Source organism: Erithacus rubecula (genome assembly GCF_903797595.1).
Source record: "Erithacus rubecula genome assembly, chromosome: 21".
Taxonomy (NCBI): domain Eukaryota; kingdom Metazoa; phylum Chordata; class Aves; order Passeriformes; family Muscicapidae; genus Erithacus; species Erithacus rubecula.
In genome coordinates, this window is record NC_136673.1 from 796324 (window position 1) to 815941 (window position 19618).

The 19618-nt window shown below is 51.4% G+C and overlaps 3 protein-coding genes across 4 annotated transcripts in view; all 3 read left to right on the top strand.

The window, feature by feature from the left end:
• MAPKAP1 (MAPK associated protein 1) overlaps window positions 1-10921 on the top strand; it is a 78535-nt gene extending 67614 nt beyond the window's left edge. For both annotated transcript variants that reach the window (XM_079323932.1, XM_079323933.1), the window contains 3 exons: window positions 7751-7848; window positions 9506-10171; window positions 10550-10921. In XM_079323932.1, coding sequence (XP_079180058.1) covers window positions 7751-7848; window positions 9506-9631 — 224 coding nt within the window. In that variant the 3' untranslated portion in view covers window positions 9632-10171; window positions 10550-10921. The remainder of the gene's footprint in view (window positions 1-7750; window positions 7849-9505; window positions 10172-10549) is intronic.
• The window catches only part of HSPA5 (heat shock protein family A (Hsp70) member 5), a 458542-nt gene that overhangs the window by 402303 nt on the left and 36621 nt on the right, over window positions 1-19618 (top strand). The gene's annotated exons all lie outside the window — the stretch shown is intronic.
• The window catches only part of ARPC5L (actin related protein 2/3 complex subunit 5 like), a 195182-nt gene that overhangs the window by 129302 nt on the left and 46262 nt on the right, over window positions 1-19618 (top strand). The gene's annotated exons all lie outside the window — the stretch shown is intronic.

A 19618-nucleotide genomic window follows, 5' to 3' on the forward strand; every position in this document is an offset into this window, starting at 1 on the left:
ATTTCACTGCAAATGCAAACATCTGAGGGGATAAAAGGGTCCTGCAGGATGGGGCTCTCCTTTGGAGAGGACACTGACAGGTTGCAACCAAGGCAACCATTACAGTACTGAGGGACTTATCTGCTCATTTTTGTGTGAACATCTTAAACTTCTCCTGCTAAATAATGGTTCAGCACAGTTCCAAGAGGAGAAAATACTTCCTGCTGAAACTGCTGACCTTTTCCCAACTCACTAAAGATGTTCCAAAAGTCATTATTTTAGGCCAGCAGAAAAGACTTTTAGTGTGACATCTCAGAATGATGCATTTTGGGGAACTGAACAGCAGATCAGTATCTCTTGAATTTTAAATGGAAAAAAGTTATTTTAGTAGCATAAAGGAATGAAACTCACTGTATTTCACAAGTTTTGTCTGTGATTTTTATCAGCACAGTGATGTATGTTTGTAGCAGAGTTTACATCAAAAATTATTCCCGGATCTTTCTTGAATGAATTATTGCAAAGAGAGGCTGAGTACAGATAAGGTCTTTGAGTTCTGCAATATATTTTGTTTTCATGTTTTTATCTCTTGTAACACAAACATGCTCCATCTCCTCCTTCAGAAGTGCTCAGAAGAGCTGTGCCAGGCTCTGGTTTGGGGCTGCTTTCCCTGCCCAGGCACCTCGGTGGGGTTGGACCCAGCTGAGCTCTGCTCTGCTGAGCTCTGCTCTGCTGGGCTGGGCTCTGGGGACCCTGAAGAGGTGAAGGCTTTGGAGCAGCTCCAAATGTGACCCTACTTTTCAGTAAGGGCAAGGGGCATTGGGGAGGAGGTGGGTGCTGGGGCCAGCAGAGGGGTGCAGTGCAGAGTCTCGTGCTCGTGTTCTTTGCTTCCCTCTGAGCTGGTGCAGAGGAGCTTCAGTGGCACCTGTGTGTGTGTGAAGGGACTCAGCAGCTTCGAGCTGACGTGGTGGGAGTGTTGACAGACAGCTCAGAGCTGTTCTGGACAGGCTGAGCTCACAGAACTCAGAGCTGCCTTCAGTGAGGGCAGAAAATGAGAACAGAAAGCTCTGGCATCTCATTTGCTGCTAGTGGGGGGATTGTAGGCAGGGATGGCTGATGGTTTTTGTTTGCCCTTGTAGCAGTCCTGGGTCAGAATTTGAAGTTTTATTTGTAAATTAAATCAGACTCCCTGGATTTAGACTGAGGGGGGAGTTAATGGCCCTGCTGGCTTGCTCCAATGCCATTAGAACCTGACAACACTGGGCACGAACATCTTCCTTAAATCAGGTTCAGCCTGATTATCACGAGAGATTCTGAATGTTTGGAGTCTTGAAAGGAAGCATCCTATCATGGAGAAATAAGATTTAAGCCTTAATAAAGTAGTTGTCATTTTTATAGCTGAAAAGAGCTTTGTATCTCAATTAAGTGTACATAATATAAAGTCTTAAGGAAGCAACATAATACGTTTAATACAATTATATCCCTTTGCAATAGTGTAATTTAAAGGAAATCTGATTCTGGTAATGTCTCTTACATTACTTGGACAGGGGAGAAACTTCAGTGTCACTGGCCATGCCCATGTGCAGGCTCTGTGGCCCAAGTGGCCGTGGTGGGTGCCCAGGGCTGCAGGGCACTGAGCTGGGGAGGGGGTGCAGAGCTGGGGCTCCCCATTGTGCCACCAACCTGAGCAACAACCTGCCCAGGCATCTGGGCTTTACATCAGCTGCAGAAATTGGATTTATGTGATCATTTGCTTGAAACACTGAAGCAACATTCTCTGTGAATCTCCATCTGCCTTTTTTTTTTTTTGTTTTCATAAAGCAGAGACATCTCAGTTGCTTTGTCAAAATACCCTTGGTATGAAGGTAAGTCTAAACAAAGGTGTCCATAGGTCATGGAGTACATGGGTAACTTCAGTTTCTAATTTAATTGCCCGCTTTGCACCCTGCAGCTGAAGATTTCCTTTAAATTCTGATTCCATTGTTGCACTGGGGCTTAACAGAGTGTTAACCTGGTAATAGGCACAGGGCCTCCCCATTATATGTCTCGCTATCGAGCGGTTCTGCATGACTAGTTAAAAAGATGGCAAGAAGATTAATGAAAGCTGCGAGTGCAGAAGGGGGGCAGGTACCTCACTGAGACTTCCAGAGAGGAGATATTAGAGCTGAACCAGAGCTTGGCTTTTTCTTTATCCCGTGGCCTTTGAACCTGCCTTGCTGTCGGGAGCTGCCAGCCCAGCCGACGGTTTGATTGATGTTGCTACACCAGTCAGTCTTTCCCATTGAATTCCACATCTGCACGAAAATAGCTTTTCCAGCAGTATTCACCCTGGCTGCAAGTGATAGCCAGAGCCATGCCTGAACCCCCTCTGTGTAGTTTTCATTTAAAGCTAAAGGTATTTGATGTTTTAATTCAGCGTCCAGTTCCTCCCGGTTATGCACTTTGGGTAATGCCAGTTCAGTGAATTTGTTTTTGGGTTGTGGAAGGGCTGAAAACACCCAGGAAGTGTTGGGAAGGTGTTGGGTTCCTGCTGCTCTGGGAGCTCAAACAGAGCTGTTGCAGGTTTGCTCAGAGCCTGCAGTGGGGCCAGAGCAGAGGCAGAGTGTGCTCTGCAAACGGTGCCCAAAATATCCCACAGCAGAGCAAGAAGTAACAGGGCAAAATCCCTTTTCAGTAGGAAACTAATCACAAACAGGTAAAAAACAGGTTCAGCAGAGAAAATGTTCCCAAACTTCAGGTTTGGAGTGGAAGGAACACCAGGTGAGGAGCAGAAGGGAGGAGCCCACCCGTGGCAGGGGTGCACAGATGGCCAGGGCTGTGCCAGGCTGGGCCAGGGCAGCACTCAGCAGGAGTGTCCCTGCAGACAGGGGCTGGCACCAGGGCCCTGGCAGGGCAGGAGCAGCCAGGGAGCTCCTGCTGCTCTGGTGAGCTGCAGCCCCTGCAGCACCTCCCCATGAAAGCTCTGAGCACAATCGGGAGCACTCACCTCCTCCTGTTACAGACCCGTGCTGCAGCCCTGTTAAAGGGGGTCTCCATCTATCCTGTCACAGCTATTCTGCTGGGGTTTTTTAGTTTAATTACACTGCCCAATTAAAACTGCTGGGTGTGTTTGGATTGCCTGTGCTGGGCCTGAGTGCATGTGACATTTACAGGGCTGGTCTCTCTCTCAGACAATGCCTGATTGATGAGCTGCACACCACTGGGGGAGCCCATTGCCCTCTGCAAACACTGCACTTGCATTTATTTATCTTTTTCCCCCCAAACAAGGTTGCTGGTAAAGAGGTTTTGGGCAGCCTCAAGTTGCACCTCAATTTTCAGCGTTTTTGCAAAAATCTTTATTAGTGTTCTGCCTCTGATAATAACTTAAAGAAAAAAAAAAAGGCTTTGGGAGAAAAGAATCCAGATGTGTGAATAGTTACCACAATTTGACACAGAAGTGGGTGTGTGCTGCACTTTAATTGCAGCTCTGTTTTCAGGACATTTGGACACATGGCACTCTAATAGCAGTGCTGAGTAACAAGCCTACAGTGGAACATAAAGGGTTGGAGGAAAAGAGTTCATGGAATATTCTGCTGCCTGAGAGAATGGGGCAAGCCAGCTGGACCACAGCTGTTATTTTTATCCTTAACAGTCTTCTCATTTATTCCCACTTTAGTACTGCCCTGGCTTGAGAAGATCCACCCTGTTCATGGTGGGCAGCCCAAACCCATCACTGGTGTCAGTGGGGTGAGGATTTCATCCAGAACTGGCTGCCCTCAGTGCCTCTAAATGACACCCCTTTGGGATAAATGTTCCTGGCATAAAATGGGATTAACCCCACCTGTACAGGCAGCTCCTCATCCCCTTCTGTCAGTGCCACATCTGGATAATCCAGCTGCAGCCATGCTGCAGCTTGTGACATCCCCTGTGGAGTTTTATTTGTTACCAGAGGGTGTCAGGAAGGGTGTTGGGTGTTTTTGGTGGTAACACAACTCCTGCAGCTCTGTAGGCCCTTCAGGGTCCTGGCTCCATCCATCCCTGGGGTATCCCACGTGGATTTCAGGCAGCTGAGCCCCCCCAGTGCTGTGGGTGAAATTCAGCAGTGGGAGCAGAGCAGAGGCTGCCCCATCTCCTGCAGGGTTTGAAGGAAATGTGTCCTTGTACAAAAGTATTGCTGATGTGTATTTTATTATCCTCATTCCTTGCCTTTTACTTTATTTATTTCTAATTCTATTGCTTCCTTTCTGGGCCCATGAGGAGAGATTTCAGGGTTTGAGCCTGTTGAGGTCACAGTTTCTGAAGCAATGAGAATTAGTGATGTCAAACAATGTCCATAAGTGCTTTGTTCTTCAGTGAGTCCTTCTCCAGCTATTTATTCCACTAATAACTCTAAATTGTTGACTTCTGCCTTATGGCCCTGTAATGACAAAGCAATCATAAGGTATATTGAAAAATTAACATAAATTTGCATTTGCAGTGTTTGTTTGTTTGCTTTCTGCTTTGTCCTGTTTGTTTGTTTTCTGCTTTGTCCAATTCATGAATATTCTTTTCATTCTCCATCTAATTAGTGATTTAATTCCATACATTCTTTTTAAAGAGTGGCTTGGCAAAGAGAGAGTTTGGGTAAGGGGTGAATTGTGGGGTGGAAGGGAAATAAGAAAATCTTTCTAGTCTTGGCAGGTTCAGTAAAAAAAATTATCTTTTCTTGTGCAAATTCATTTCTTTGTTTTCCAGGCAAAAAAAATATGTATTTTTTAGGTTTTGACAAAAGGAGTTTATTACTTAGATTAGAGTGATTATTTTTTTACCTGTGTCAGGTGCTGTGTGGGGCCCACCACGGGTTTGGATGTTTTCCCAAGATTGCAGGAATTAGCACAAGATTTCCTGGAGGATGCAGGAGAAATGGGGGCAGCAGGAGGGGCTGGGGGGCAGCAGGAGGGGCTGGGGGGCAGCAGGAGGGGCTGGGGGGTAGCAGGAGGGGCTGGGGGCAGCAGGAGGGGCTGGGGGCAGCAGGAGGATGCAGGAGGGGCTGGGGGGCAGCAGGAGGGGCTGGGGGCAGCAGGAGGATGCAGAAGGGGCTGGGGGCAGCAGGAGGATGCAGGGGGAGCTGCAGCCCCAGAAGGGGAGCAGAGCTGGGAGCTGCAGTGCTGCAGGGCCTCTTCCCTCGCCTCGTTGGCAGTGCAGTGGTGCTAAAAATCAGGAGATGGGTGAGCAGCTGAACGTGAGATGTGGTGCTGGAGGAGTAAATGAGCTCTCCTTGGTGAATTCCCAGTGAATTAGCATCCTGCCTTCCTCTGCAGGAGTAATGCACAGAAGCCATCAGTGCTGGGCTTGGGGAGGTCAGAGGGCACAGGGGAGATGCTGCTCTGCTCTGGGGCTGTGGCACAGGCTGGGGGGCACCAGGGCCATTGGCACGGGCCCCCTTGGCTGTGCTGAGCTCACCTGGGCTGTGCCCACCCCGAGACAGAAGCTGTTGGCAGCAGCTGAGCTCCTGTTTGCTCTCTGTGCCTGTTTTAACAGACAAACGTAGCTGGGAGTAACGTGGGGTTTCTGTTGTGCAGCTGATTAATCTGATTGCAGGGCACTGAGGTTCCCTGCAAACACCCAGGCACAGGGATGGGAACAGCTGCTTGTGCAGCCTCTGCTTTGGGTTTAAATCCCCCATCACGTGCAGCAGGAGCCACTCGAGCTGCTGCTGTTTGTTACCAGATCCTCTCACACAGAAACATCAAACCATGGAAGCTCCTATTGATCTCACAATTGTCAGGGGTGGTGCTCTATTGGAAAGAGGTACATCACATATTTAAGCACTCTTGGAAATGGAAATCAATCTCACAATTCATAAATTCCATCTGGCTAGAAGAGTAGCAGAGCAAAGTGCCAGTTAGGATTTCAGTGCACTCATATTTCATGCTGTAAGTAGAGTGTTGTGGACTTGGAGCCCATAAACATGATGCTGTAATGGGGCTTTCTAAGGAAAAAGTCTCCTTGGCTTCTTTCCACTGGTTCACCAGTGCCAGCAGGATGGGGCTGTGTGTTCTGCACAGCTGAGGGTCTGCTGGCAGCCAGAGCAGCCCCTGTGCCCTGGGAGCAGGAATGCTGCCCAAGGGACACCAGGCTGGGCTGGGCTCCCAGGGAGCACCTCAGGAGGTTTTGTCTTGATCCACAGCAAGAATTACCCAGTGATTTCCAAAACCTGAAATACAGCAGCTCATTGGGGTCCTCTGACCCTGTTTAGTGCCAGTTTTGTTTCTGCTAGCCAGTGTGGAATGTTCAGTGTCCAGGGAAGGTGGTGGGAGCTGTGCTGTGCTGGGTCCCATCCCCAGGAGTGGTGCACTGACACTTTTGGAATCATTAAGATGCTGTGTTCCAGGCAGAGCTGCATGCATTAACATGCTGATGAGCTCCCAGCTTGGAATTCCGCATTTTTAGTACCACTGAGGCATCATTTGTCAAATGATTTAAAGGGTTGGGTTTTTATTATTATTATTAGCCAATTTTTCAATACAGAATTTATATTCCAGATTAGTGCATCATAATGGTGTTTAATTAACATGCCACAATAAAATACTTGCATCTCAAATTTCCTGGCCACCAATCTGAGCATATATCAGTCACTTTTTGGAAATCTGGAGAATTAGATAATGTAAATAAGATTTCCAATTAGCTTTCCTGCAGGAAAGACCTGGATTTACAATAATGTGGCTGTTACTTTATGGATTGCTAACTTTGACTGTTGAACTGAATAAATTAGAAAACGGTTGGAAAAGTACCTTGTATGGGATGCATTTAATTTTAATTTTGAAGCCATCAGCATCCTCACAAGTGAAGGATGTTCTGCCTTCCCTCGTGTTCCATGCTGGACCTTTGTGTCTCAGTGGCTCCTGGTGGTGTTGGAGCCCAGGGCTGTCCCAGGGCAGCACAATGTGGCACTCAGAGCACGTGGAGCTGCCTGGGGACACAGCCCTGAGCACCAGGAAGGTGCTAGCAGGTCACAACTGGAGTTTAATGTGATTTTCCTTGGTGTGGGAAGGGTGATCCCTGAGGTGCCATCACCACCCTCAGCTGGCTGGGCTCTGTGGTGTTTTGGGAGGAGGTGTGGGGAGGTGATTTGGGGCTCACTGTGTTCTGTAGGAGGTTTGGGGAGGTGATTTGGGGTTCATTGTGTGCTGTAGGAGGTTTGGGGAGGTGATTTGGGGCTCACTGTGTGCTGTAGGAGGTTTGGGGAGGTGATTTGGGGCTCACTGTGTGCTGTAGGAGGTTTGGGGAGGTGATTTGGGGCTCACTGTGTGCTGTAGGAGGTTTGGGGAGGTGATTTGGGGTTCATTGTGTTCTATAGGAGGTTTGGGGAGGTGATTTGGGGTTCATTGTGTGCTGTAGGAGGTCTGGGGAGGTGATTTCGGGCTCATTGTGTTCTGTAGGAGGTTTGGGGAGGTGATTTGTGGCTCATTGTGTTCTGTAGGAGGTTTGGGGAGGTGATTTGGGGCTCACTGTGTGCTGTGTCCAGCCCAGCCCTGCTGAGCACAGCTAACCAGCCATTTGATGGATTTTTGCGTTTCCTGCAGTGGGGATGTGATGGGAAAAGGAACTTTATTGACTGGAGTTCAGCTGCTCCTGTAAGCCACCACTTGCCTTAAATTGAAATGACATGAGAAGCCTGTCAGCATTTCATTGCTTCCTTCTGTCGTGCTGATGGTAGCTGAGATCACCATCTGTGGTTTTCTTCTGTCAGGCACACGAGCTCTGCTCAAACTTTACAGGAATATTCTAAGCAGTTTTTTTCTTATCTTTGCAGGTCATGCAATATTTAAACTTACATATCTAAGCAATCATGACTACAAACACCTTTACTTTGAATCAGATGCTGCTACTGTCAATGAAATTGTACTGAAGGTGAGTGTTAAATTTTAACGTGACCCAAAATCCTGGTGTTTTACCACTTGTTAGACATGTGAGTGTTCAGAAGGCTCTGGAAACACGAGGGTGCAGTGCCTGGGGACCACTGGGGTGTGTTTAACCTGCCAGGATGGCTGCTCCATGCCTGTTGTTTTACTCATCCTTCAAACAGCCACGCAGCCACTGCCTGTCTGTGTGTAGCATTTCCTTTTGTTCTTGTTTGTAGAATAAAAACACCATTTTCTGTGGAATTTTATAGCAAACGACCACATCTTATTGCTCCTGCCCCTCTCACCTCTGCTGCACACTCTGGTGTCCCCACACAGCACACAGGGGCTTTTCCACCCTGATCCTCTCAGGACTCTTGGCTTTCCTTGGGGCTCTGTACAGACACAAATTCTCTTGCTTTGAGAACCAAATTTTTGTTACACCCTTGAAATATTGAATGGAATTTTCCACGAGTTTATCTTTTGTAGCAAGTCAAAATTCAAAAGCAGTAATTTTGGCAAACCATCTGTTATGTTTGCTTTTATTGGCTGGGTGGAGTTTAGAGGATTGTTAAACTGATGTGCAATGAAATAACTTTTGTTCATTACACAGGTCAGCGTGTCTGAGGGGTTTCTGCTCTGTGAGCTTTGGGCCTTTTCTTCTCACTTTATCTTAGATTAGCTATTGCAATCCCAAACACTAAGAATCATGGAATCATAGAATCATTAAGGTTGGAAAAGACCTCCAAGATCATCAAGTCAACCTTTGCCTAAGTACCCTCATTTCCTCTTTGGGGTTTGAGCACTTCCAGGGGTGCTGTCTCCACACACCTGAGACTGATCATAAACAAAGGCTAAAAAAAAAGGTTTACTGTCAATAACATGAATATTCAATATTGAGCAATAATTTTTTCCTGAGTTGCAGCTTGTTTATATAGAACATTCTCTGGTTTCATGCACAAGTCACTGTTTTGTTTTCAATTCCATCAGCATTAGGGAGCGCAGAAAAATCAGACTTTTCAAATTAGGCTTTTTAGATGATCAAGTGAGAAGGACTGAGACTTTATTGACCATGAAAATTCCCTATATTTTTATGCCTTAAGCTGTAATATGCAATGAAAGTGAAACACTCTACAGTGCATAAAATTGTGCAAGTTTTAAGCCACAGCATATTAACCAGCTAATGACAGACCAAAGGGCATTTTTATCTTTTTGATTCTTGCATTAACCTTCCATTAAAATTATCTCTGAGATTATCACAAAGCATTGAAGATAATAAATTTAGGGAGTAGCAGGCTTGTTAAATATCATTTTAAAATGCTTTCATCAAGTAAAATGTGCCAAAACACAGGGAAACTCTGAGATTAGCTGAGTGTGCAAACATCATGATGGAAGAATTCTTTTTCCTGAGGCTGATAAGGTCCTTTATTGATGCTCATTACTGGATTATCCCAGCACTGGGGGGTCTGCACTCGCTGCCTTCCCCAGAGCTTTGGGTGACCCAAAATGGGATGAGGGACACAGGCCAGGGCTCTCCTGGCTCTCTGGGCTCTCTCTGCCATCCTTGGGTTGCTGGTTGCTGGGACCAGTTCCAGCAGAGCCCAGCTCAGGGGTGGGGTGGGGGTCCCACCCTGCAGTGCCAATAAACACCCCCTTGTGTCTTGCAGGTTAACTATATTCTAGAGTCACGAGCAAGCACAGCCAGAGCAGATTATTTTGCTCAGAAACAAAGAAAACTGAGCAGGAGAACAAGCTTTAGCTTCCAGAAGGAGAAGAAGTCAGGCCAGCAGTGAGGCCAAGCCTCGAGGAGAGCCCATGTGCCACTCCCTGCCCGTGCTGCAGCTGGGACTGTGCTGCTCCTGCTGCTGGGACTGTGCTGCTCCTGCAGCTGGGACTGTGCTGCTCCTGCACCCAGGACTGTGCTGCTCCTGCTGCTGGGACTGTGCTGCTCCTGCAGCCAGGACTGTGCTGCTCCTGCAGCTGGGACTGTGCTGCTCCTGCACCCAGGACTGTGCTGCTCCTGCAGCTGGGACTGTGCTGCTCCTGCACCCAGGGCTGTGCTGCTCCTGCACCCAGGGCTGTGCTGCTCCTGCACCCAGGGCTGTGCTGCTCCTGCACCCAGGACTGTGCTGCTCCTGCACCCAGGGCTGTGCTGCTCCTGCACCCAGGACTGTGCTGCTCCTGCAGCTGGGACTGTGCTGCTCCTGCACCCAGGACTGTGCTGCTCCTGCTGCTGGGACTGTGCTGCTCCTGCACCCAGGACTGTGCTGCTCCTGCTGCTGGGACTGTGCTGCTCCTGCACCCAGGGCTGTGCTGCTCCTGCACCCAGGACTGTGCTGCTCCTGCTGCTGGGACTGTGCTGCTCCTGCACCCAGGACTGTGCTGCTCCTGCTGCTGGGACTGTGCTGCTCCTGCACCCAGGGCTGTGCTGCTCCTGCACCCAGGGCTGTGCTGCTCCTGCTGCTGGGACTGTGCTGCTCCTGCTGCTGGGACTGTGCTGCTCCTGCACCCAGGACTGTGCTGCTCCTGCTGCTGGGACTGTGCTGCTCCTGCACCCAGGACTGTGCTGCTCCTGCTGCTGGGACTGTGCTGCTCCTGCACCCAGGACTGTGCTGCTCCTGCTGCTGGGACTGTGCTGCTCCTGCACCCAGGGCTGTGCTGCTCCTGCACCCAGGACTGTGCTCTCCTGCACCCAGGGCAGCCATGGCCAGTGAGGAATCAGAACCATCCCGTCTCTCACGGCTGGAAGATCATCCCTCGTCCATGATGGGACATCTCCCCTGTGACAGAAATAAAGAGCCATATCAGCTGGAAAGAAGACTGTTACACTTCAGGTTCCTTTGATTAGAAATAAGAGAATGACGTAGACTGGCATCATTTAATTACTGTATTATGTACAATCACAAGAAGAGATGTGATTACATATTATTTCACAGCCTGGTTAAAATAAATTATATACATCTGTAATCCACCCACGTACACACAGGTATTGCTTGTGACATGATCAAATTTCTAAAAACAAAATGTAGGACAAATGTATCCATTTTTACTATTAATAAACAGATGTAATCTTTTTCAAGGTCCATATGATGCACAGTTCTTTTGGGGGGAGGCTGCAGTCCCAGATGGTTTCACTTCTGTTGCTGAAGTGCAGGAGGCATCCGTGAGCCAGGAGCAGCAGCCGTGGCAGGGGAGCGCTTAGCGAGGGAGCACCCAGACAGCCGAGTCTCTTGTGTTTGTTTTGTTCAAAAATATTTTTATTTAACTGTGCTTTTCAGCTTTGCAAATGCTTTATTGGAAGTTCCTTGCTGAAGGCAGCACAGTGGTTGGAAATCCATGTCGTGGAGGTGGAGGGGAGAATCCTTCTGCCCGGCGCTGGCACATCCTCTGGGGCACCTTCCCTGGGGACTGAGAAATGCCTTCACTTTCTCTCTATATTATTCTTTAACAATAAAAATTAAGACCTACTTTGTACTGGGATTTGTAACTATCTTGGCCTTGTTCATCCTCAATACATCAGGGAACACAGGAATGGATTGCTGGGAGCTGGAGCTGCGTTTTTGGTTGAATTCACCAGAGGTGTCTTTCTTCTGTCTCTCCAGGTCACTGGAGCTCTGCACACACACCCCACTATCACAGAACTGCCCTGGCTCCCCACGGGGCTGGGGGCAGCTCCCTGGGCCACTGCCCACCCTCCCACCTTGCTTTTGTACAGAGAAAACTTCCTGAGCCTTAACACAGCGTGTGGGAGCAGCCCCTGGGCAGGGGAGGGTCTGGGTCTCACCTGTTGTGTTCATGTTCTGCGTTTCAAGGCTTGGCCCTGCCCTCCCTGTACAGTCTTCCATGATATCTGCAAAATGAGAGAAATGCTATTTTATAGTATTCTATTAATTTTTTAATATTTTCTATGTGCAAATGCAGCACAGATACAATGGGAAAAGCCCCTTCGATGTAAATGACTCTTTTAACCGACTCTGTGAAATATTTAACATTAAAGTTGCTCTGTGAATGTTCTTTGGCCACCCAGTTTCAATTCTTTGTAAGTGAACTGAAAAATTTCCTATTTGGTACCAGAAACTGCAGCAATCTCCTGTTTCCATGGCCATAGTGCTGTTGCCACCCCCTCTCATGTATTTATTATCAGCAGGAATTCAGCATGTGCAGGTTTGCTCTCAGCAGAGCCTAAAAATCTCAGCTGGTAACATCTCTGCTGTCTGTGACATTTGTGGCACAGTCCCTTGCCCAGACCAGCTGTGCTCACAGCCTCTCATCAGTGTGGGTGTCCCTGGGACCAGGCAGAGGTGGATGGACAGAGGCTGCTCCAAGGGCTGGAGCAAGCCCAAAGTGAGTTTATTTGCTCCAAAAGAGCCACTGACAGTTAAAAACCAAATTTGCTTCCAAAGATCAGATTCAGTTTGATACATGGCACGTAGGAAATCTTCCTTAAATCCTGGAGAGATGCAGCACCCAGGAGCAGAGCATCCCTCCCCCAGAGCAGACGTTCCTGCTCCTCGGGTTTCTGAAGGAGTTAAATCAGCGCAGTGTGTGCACAGCTGAGCACGGAGCCACCACAGGCTGGTCTTTCCCTGCTAGCTGTGGATGTAATTGAGTCAGATGGGCACTGAACTGGGTCAGCAAGGCAAGCTGTTCCTCCAGCCCTGGCTCTGGCCTGCCGCACGCAGGAGGCAGCAGAGATTCCTCAGCTGTCTCTGACTCCTGCTGCCCACCAGTGCTGCACACAGGGACAATTCCCCCAGCAGGGCACACTGAGGGCACTCGTGGCCAGAGCACTCAGTGCTCTCCCTGGGCTCTGCAGGGGTGTGCCAGGAGCTCCCAGAGCATCAGCTCCAGCCAGAGGCACCTTTGGGTTTGGGCTGGTGGGAGTCAGACGCAGCCCAGGGGTTTTGCAGCTGGCCTGAGGCAGGGCTGAGACCTGGCACTGGGACAAGCAGACCCATCACACAGCCATGGGTGCAGCCCTGAGATTAATGGGGGCAGTTATTTATGGAGACATGTTTGTAATGGGCCCATGAATTCAGGGAAATGCGCTGCCGTGGTGGCGGGTGGGACTGGGTGCTGCTGCAGCAGCTGAAATTAATGCTCCTTAAATCACATCCCAGCCCAGCCACCCCTGTGCAGCGTGGGACAAGGACAGTGATGAGGACAGGGACAGTGGGCACACGGCCAGCTGGGCCAGCAGGAGTGTGCCCTGGCCAGGTGCTGCTCCCTGGCATCATTACCGTGACCATGCAGATCTCAGGGTCACTGAGAACTGGGGCAGGCCCTGGGCACAGCCCCATGCTGCTGCTCCACTCCATGAAGGGTTAAGCACTGTCATGTTTTATTCTCCCCACACACCTCCGCTTAAATGCAAAAAGAGAAAAAAAAATCTCAACAGGGTGTTGTTCACTCTAAAAACCCTAAGCATGATTTGTGAACTCTCACAGCCTGGGTAATCTCATCAGAGTAATGGGATTATATTTCAAATCACCATGGCCTGTTCATTACACATTTAAACTCCTTTGACAGAGGAAAAGTTAAATAAAATGTGTGCGTCAGCCCTGGTTGACTTTCCCAGTTCTCTTTCTTGATTAGACAAACAGATGCTGAGCTCCAAAATGAAAAAATAATGTGCCCATTTATTCATTTTTCTGACAAGTCACAATAGATTTTTAACTACAAATGAGCCCCCTCCCCAGGTGGGAGCGCGGGGGCCGCGTGTGCTGTGATGGACTGGGAGCAGGGCTGGGCTGGAATGGGGCACGAGTGGTGATTTCCATGGTGTGAGCATGGGGACACTGCCACAGTCCCTGCCACTGTCACTGCCACCACCAATGCCACCGCCACTGCCACTGTCACTGCCACCACCAATGCCACAGCCAATGCCACTGCTGGGGCTGCCATGGCCACACAGAAAGCCATGGTGTGGCCATGGAGATGGATGTGGTGTGGCCATGGGGACAGCTAGATTGTGGCCATGGGGATGAATGTGGTGTGGCCATGGGTTCAGCCATGGTGTGGCCATGGGGACAGCTAGATTGTGGCCATGGGGACAGCCATGGTGTGGCCATGGGTTCAGCCATGGTGTGGCCATGGGGACAGCTAGATTGTGGCCATGGGGACAGCTGTGGTGTGGCCATGGGGATGGATGTGGTGTGGCCATGGGGACAGCCGTGGTGTGGCCACGCTGAGCACTGCCAGCCGCAGGCACTTACCTGCTGAGCTCTCCCAACACTCTCCCGATGTCATCGCTGCCAAACCGACCCCGCAGGAGCTCCAGGTGTGCGCTGGGGATGCGGGAGGGCTCGGCCCGGTCGTGGAGGGTCCTGGCGGCCCAGGTGCTGCGCGGTTCCTCAGCAGGGTGCTCAGCCCCGCAGCTGCAGCTGGAGGAGCACACGGGGGTCGGGGCTGAGCGGGCCGGGCTCGGCTCCTGCTGGAGAGCGAGGTCTCGTCAGGGAGCACCGGGACTCTATTAGGGAGCTGAAATGCCAGATAATTAGAAATACACCAGCAAACCCCATTATTGTCAGGAGGCTGCAACTGCGTACAGTAATGAAGCAATTATTAATGAGCAACTGCAAGGCTGTCATTAATTTCAGCTTTTCAGGATCACAGACTACGACAAGTTAAATGTTGCAGCAGAGCTGGGCTGGGCTGAGCCGGGCTGGTGCCCACCCCAGCTGGGCACAGCGGGATGTTTTGGCACCCCTCACCCTGGGGGGGACACTGGGACACCCACGGTTCCATTCTGGCCCCGTTCTGTCCTCTTTTCCCTTTGCTCCTTTGGGCAACCCGGGGGTGGCGCTGACAGGGACGGGGACAGGGACGGGTGTGGACAATAACGGGAACAGGGCTGGGGACAGGGCCAGCCCCGCTGCGGCAGCACAGGCGCCGTGCCGGTGGCTCCGGGTGCGCTCGGGGCCGGTGCAGGCGGATCCGCTCCCGCACCAGCGCAATCTGTCACGGCGGCTGGGGCTCGCCGGCTCTGCAATATGTACCTCATGTCTGGGCTGTCATCGGACATAATTCCTCCCTGCTGGCATATTGCTGATTTGTGCATAAGTGATGCGTGCAATCCACCTGAGCCGGGAGTCAGGGGTGCCTCGATCCGGGGCTGTCAGGGCAGAGTGTTTTAGTGCCTCCTGCGATTAGCTGGAATTGACAGGCCCTGAGAGCCGGGAATTGCACAACAGGGGAATTAACAGCCAGGGCTGGAGTGGAGTGTGGCACTCGTTTAATCTGCAATTTATCAGTTTGCGTGGCTCCTTGTCGCAGGCTGGAGATTACACTCCGAAAAAGGCGACTCTGTTTTTCCGTAGTGCCACCAGGCAGGGCGAGGGCAGAGCAGCGCTGGGGGTCAGGAAAGGGAGCGGGGTGAGCTGGGCACTGTCCCCATGGGCTGGGATCCTCCACAGATCTATGGGCCAGGGGCAGGGGCAGCATCCACGGAGCCACAGCCCTGCCCCGCTGCTCCCGGGGCACAGGGATGGATCCTCAGCCATGCCACGAGTGCTCCAATTCTGATAATATCATTAGAGGCTGATAATGGTTTCCAGGAACTCTGCAGCCTCTCTGCGAGGTGACAGCCTGTAAAGGCAGCGTACAGATAATGTATTCTGCAAGGGTACAATAATGTGACTCTGAGCACATTAAACTCCTCTAATGTGGGTGACATACACCTCCCTCCTCACATACATTACCCTCGTGTCCGTGGGGCTCACCCTGCTCCTGCCAGCCCTGCTCCCCCTTCCCTGGCACCAGCACGTCAAAGCAGGGCATGCAGAGGCTCCCACTGCTGCGGATGATCTCCTTGGCCTTCCTCGCTGTCCTGCTCTGATACTGAAACCTTTATGCAACCTCGCGGTATCAAAGATTATTTATAATGAATTAAATACGTTTTCAGCAGCTTCTTTCCACACTTACTGCCACACTTCCACTGCCACTTCAACTTAATTAGGGAGAGTTCTCTGAAGAGATGGGAATAAATGCATCTATAGAAATATATCTATGTATAAATGAAGAAAGCCGCCACCGCAGGTCAGACCAGTCCTTTCAATTTATTGCCCTGGTACATTCATTTGTAAATAGCTTTGCCTTGCTGGTTTCTAAGTGCAAGGCTAATGTTGGAGTGCTTAAATTAATAGTGACGCACACCTTTCATTATTGCTATTAAATTAGGTGCTGGGCTTTGATGGATTCACTTGTTGCTGAACTAAAAGCCTCGTGGATGTGGGTGTGCGTATCCATTTGGTTTTACAGCAAGTTTAGGTCTTAATGTCACGGCAGGCAGAGCTGAGCGGGTTCCTCCTCAGCACACTCCAATTAGCGGGAGGCGCCTCCAGCCCCGCACCGCTGCGGGAGGGAGCCGGGCGGGGGGACACCACACACCCTCCAGGGGTTTGGGGTGCGTTTCAGGATCAGCATCCCTGTCCCTGAACGAGGGAGAGGAGCTGGGAATGCCAGCATCATACCTGGCACAAAGGTGGGTCCGTGGCATCGTCTCCAGCGGGCACCAGCCCCACAGCACACACGGCATCCTCCTTCCCGTGCCCGGAGAAACACACGGAAATGTGGGAATCACCCCAAAATCCCTGGGGACTCGGGGTGTTTGACACGTACCACCAGCCCTGTCCCCCGTGTGACTGCCGGGCCCCGGGACATGCAGATCCTCGGGCTGGGTGAGGGTCCTGAGGCTGCTGCTGCCCGGGGTGTGGGGGCCAGGACCCCCATCCTGCCCCTCATGGCCCCGTTTTCCCCGTTTTCCCTTTTCCTCACCAGCGCGGGGCTTTTTGCGGGTGACATCGGGACCCTCCTGTTCTGTCCAGGGACTTGAGGCTCTGAGCTGGGCTGGGGGCTCTGTGCTGTGTTCTCAGCTCTGTGCTGGGGTCTCTGAGCTGGGCTGGGGTCTCTGAGCTGTGTTCTCAGCTCTGTGCTGGGGTCTCTGAGCTGGGCTGGGGTCTCTGTGCTGTGCTCTCAGATCTGAGCTGTGCTCTCAGCTCTGTGTTGGTGTCTCTGTGCTGTGCTCTCAGCTCTGTGCTGTGTTCTCAGCTCTGTTTTGGGGTATCTGAGCTGGGCTGGGGTCTCTGTGTTGTGTTCTCAGCTCTGTGTTGGGGTCTCAGCTCTGTGCCTTTGTTCTGCCGCTCTGTTCCCACTCTTACGGTGCCACCTTGAGGCCGCCGCTCGCAGCCTCGGGCTCGGCACAGCACAGCCTGTCCCTTTTCCTGTCCCTTTTCCTGTCCCTTTTCCTGTCCCTTTCCTGTCCCTACCCCTGTCTCTGTCCTGCCCCTGCTCCTGTCTGGAGGGACAGTGACCCCCTCAACCCCCCGTGCACCTCACCGATCCAGGACATGAGGCTGACTGATCCTGGGGATCTGGTCAAGTTATGGGGTTTTATCCCAGAGAAACAGCTCAGGACATTCTTTTGGGGTCAAGCTCCTTATTTCTGTAGAAAGTCCCCACATGTGCTGTGCTGGGCCAGGCAGTGACCGTGGGATGCACGGGTGGTGTTTGTGCCCTGTGCCAGGACCAGGCAGGGCTGCCAGCCAGGGAGGAGCAGCATCATCCATCCACGGGCTCTCCAAGCAGCTGGCATCACAACCAGGTCAGTGCCTAGCCTGAGGGACCGACAGCCCCGTGTCCAGAGCTGGGGCACAGACATCTGTTCACTGCAGCTTCCCTACGGACAGCAGAAGGGCTGGGCTGTAGCTGACCCCCTGGCTGACCCTCCCAGCAGCACTGGGGACACAGGTGTGCAGCTGTTGGCTGTGACAGGTCACACTGGTCACTCTGAGTCCCTCTGGCACGGGCACTGCTGGACACACAAACTGCCTTTCTCCTGCACTTTGCCATTTTAGGGATAATAAATTCCTAACCATCCCAAATTCCTCCTTGGTGCCCTCTGCAGCAATGCTCCAATATTATATATAAGCTCCAGTGCTCCAATATTAATTATAAACTACAAACACTGACCAGCTTCCGTGTCCTCGGCCAGTGCTGACAGTCATTAATCGGAATATCAAATTTATAATGTTGGGATGTGGAACCTGGTGAGATGAACTGCTCTGCTTTTTAATCAGCTTTATGAGATGATAGAAAGCATTGATCGACAAAGACAAGACACAGCCCACGATCCTGTATCTGTAGCTGTGCAACCTTATTAATTTAGATTTACAAGGGGTTGGTTGAGCTGGAGGGGACAGAGCTGGACCAGAGCAGGAGGGGATCTCTGGTCAGGGGCCTTGCCAGCAGCCTGGCTCTGGGCAGGGGTCCCCAAAGCTCAGCCACGGTGGCACAGCCTCCCCAACTGCACCCCAGCCCCATCCAGGGTGGCTCTGGGGGCACACAGGGGTCTCAGAGCAGGTGCCACCCCAGCCCTGGCGTGGGCAGGGTGTGCCTGCCCGCACATCCAGCCCAGCCCTGCCCTGCCCTGCCCTGCCTGCCCTCCTCCCCAAATGCCTCTGTGTGGGCTGTGCCTCCCCAGCAGCCGGACAGCTGGTGACCATATTGGAGAGCCTGGGCTGTCATATCTCATTTGCTCCTGCTCCTGCTCCTCTCCCATCCGCCCAGGCTGTGCCCACATTTTCAGGTCAGGGGCTGCATCCAGCACAGGAGGAAAATTCCCATTTCCCCACCCAGACTTTAACTGTGAAGTGGCCTGGATGTGGAGCAGCTCTGCCCTGGCACCCTCCCCTCCCACCTGCAGGACACGCTCCCCTCTGGCCACACTCACCCCTCCAGTCGGGTCCATCCTGGGAAAGGCTGAGGAGCTGGAACAGCTGCAGGTGGCAGAAATTGGGGCTGCAACCAGAGCCGGAGCACGGCTGGATGAGAAGTAAGACTTGTCAAAAAATTTGGTTTCATTCCTTGAATTTAGAAGTTTACCTAATAGAAGTAAGTGAGGAGCAGTGGTGTGCTTTGGCTTCTGTTCGGCATTTGATTTAATAGCAGATGACGTTTTGATTAAAAAATTAGCTGTATATAATATCAATAGAGCTCACATTAGAAGGATTAAGAATTGGCTGACTGACAGGTCTCAAAAAGTGGTTGTCAATGGGGAATCATCATTGGATGATGATGTTCAACATGTTCATCTGTAATTTGAAGGTAAATATCAAATCAGTGCTGATAGGATTTGGGATGACAAGGATTAGAGGGAAGGTGGGAGCCCTGCACGAGCAGCACTGATCCAAGGGGAGCTGAGCCCTGCGACCACCAGTGCCACTGCTGGGGGAGCCTTGAGCCCCCACCAGACACAAAACATGGGAGCCAACACCTCCCCAGGTACCTGGAGCCCTCAGCTGCCCTGGCATCGCCCAGGGTGGGGGTGAGGAAGGTCTGTCCTGTGTGGTGCCACTGCAGCTGCCCCCCTCTGCTGCCCTCAGCAGCCATGGATTTTTGAAAGCCAAATCCCTGTTAGTGCAGGTACTGTGCCTAACCCACAGGAATTCCTGCTGTGAGCACTTTCAATTAGCACCACAGCCCCTGGATGTGTTCATTAGTGACGTGGCCCAATGACAAGCTGGGTGACAAACCTGAGGGACACACGAGGCTTTGAGGCACAGCTCCCACAATAGCCTGGAGAGGGACAGGGAGGGGAGGGTCCCCAGGTGGCTGCAGTGGAGCAGGGATGGGCTCCCAGCACAGGGAGCCCACAGGGACAGGGGGACAGCAGAGCCTGTGCCTGGGTGAAGGAGCCTCCCCTGGCCCAGCCCAGCACACCCAGCAGCAGGAGAGGCACCACAGAGCCCCTGGCCCCATGACTGCTGAACCCTGTAAATCCT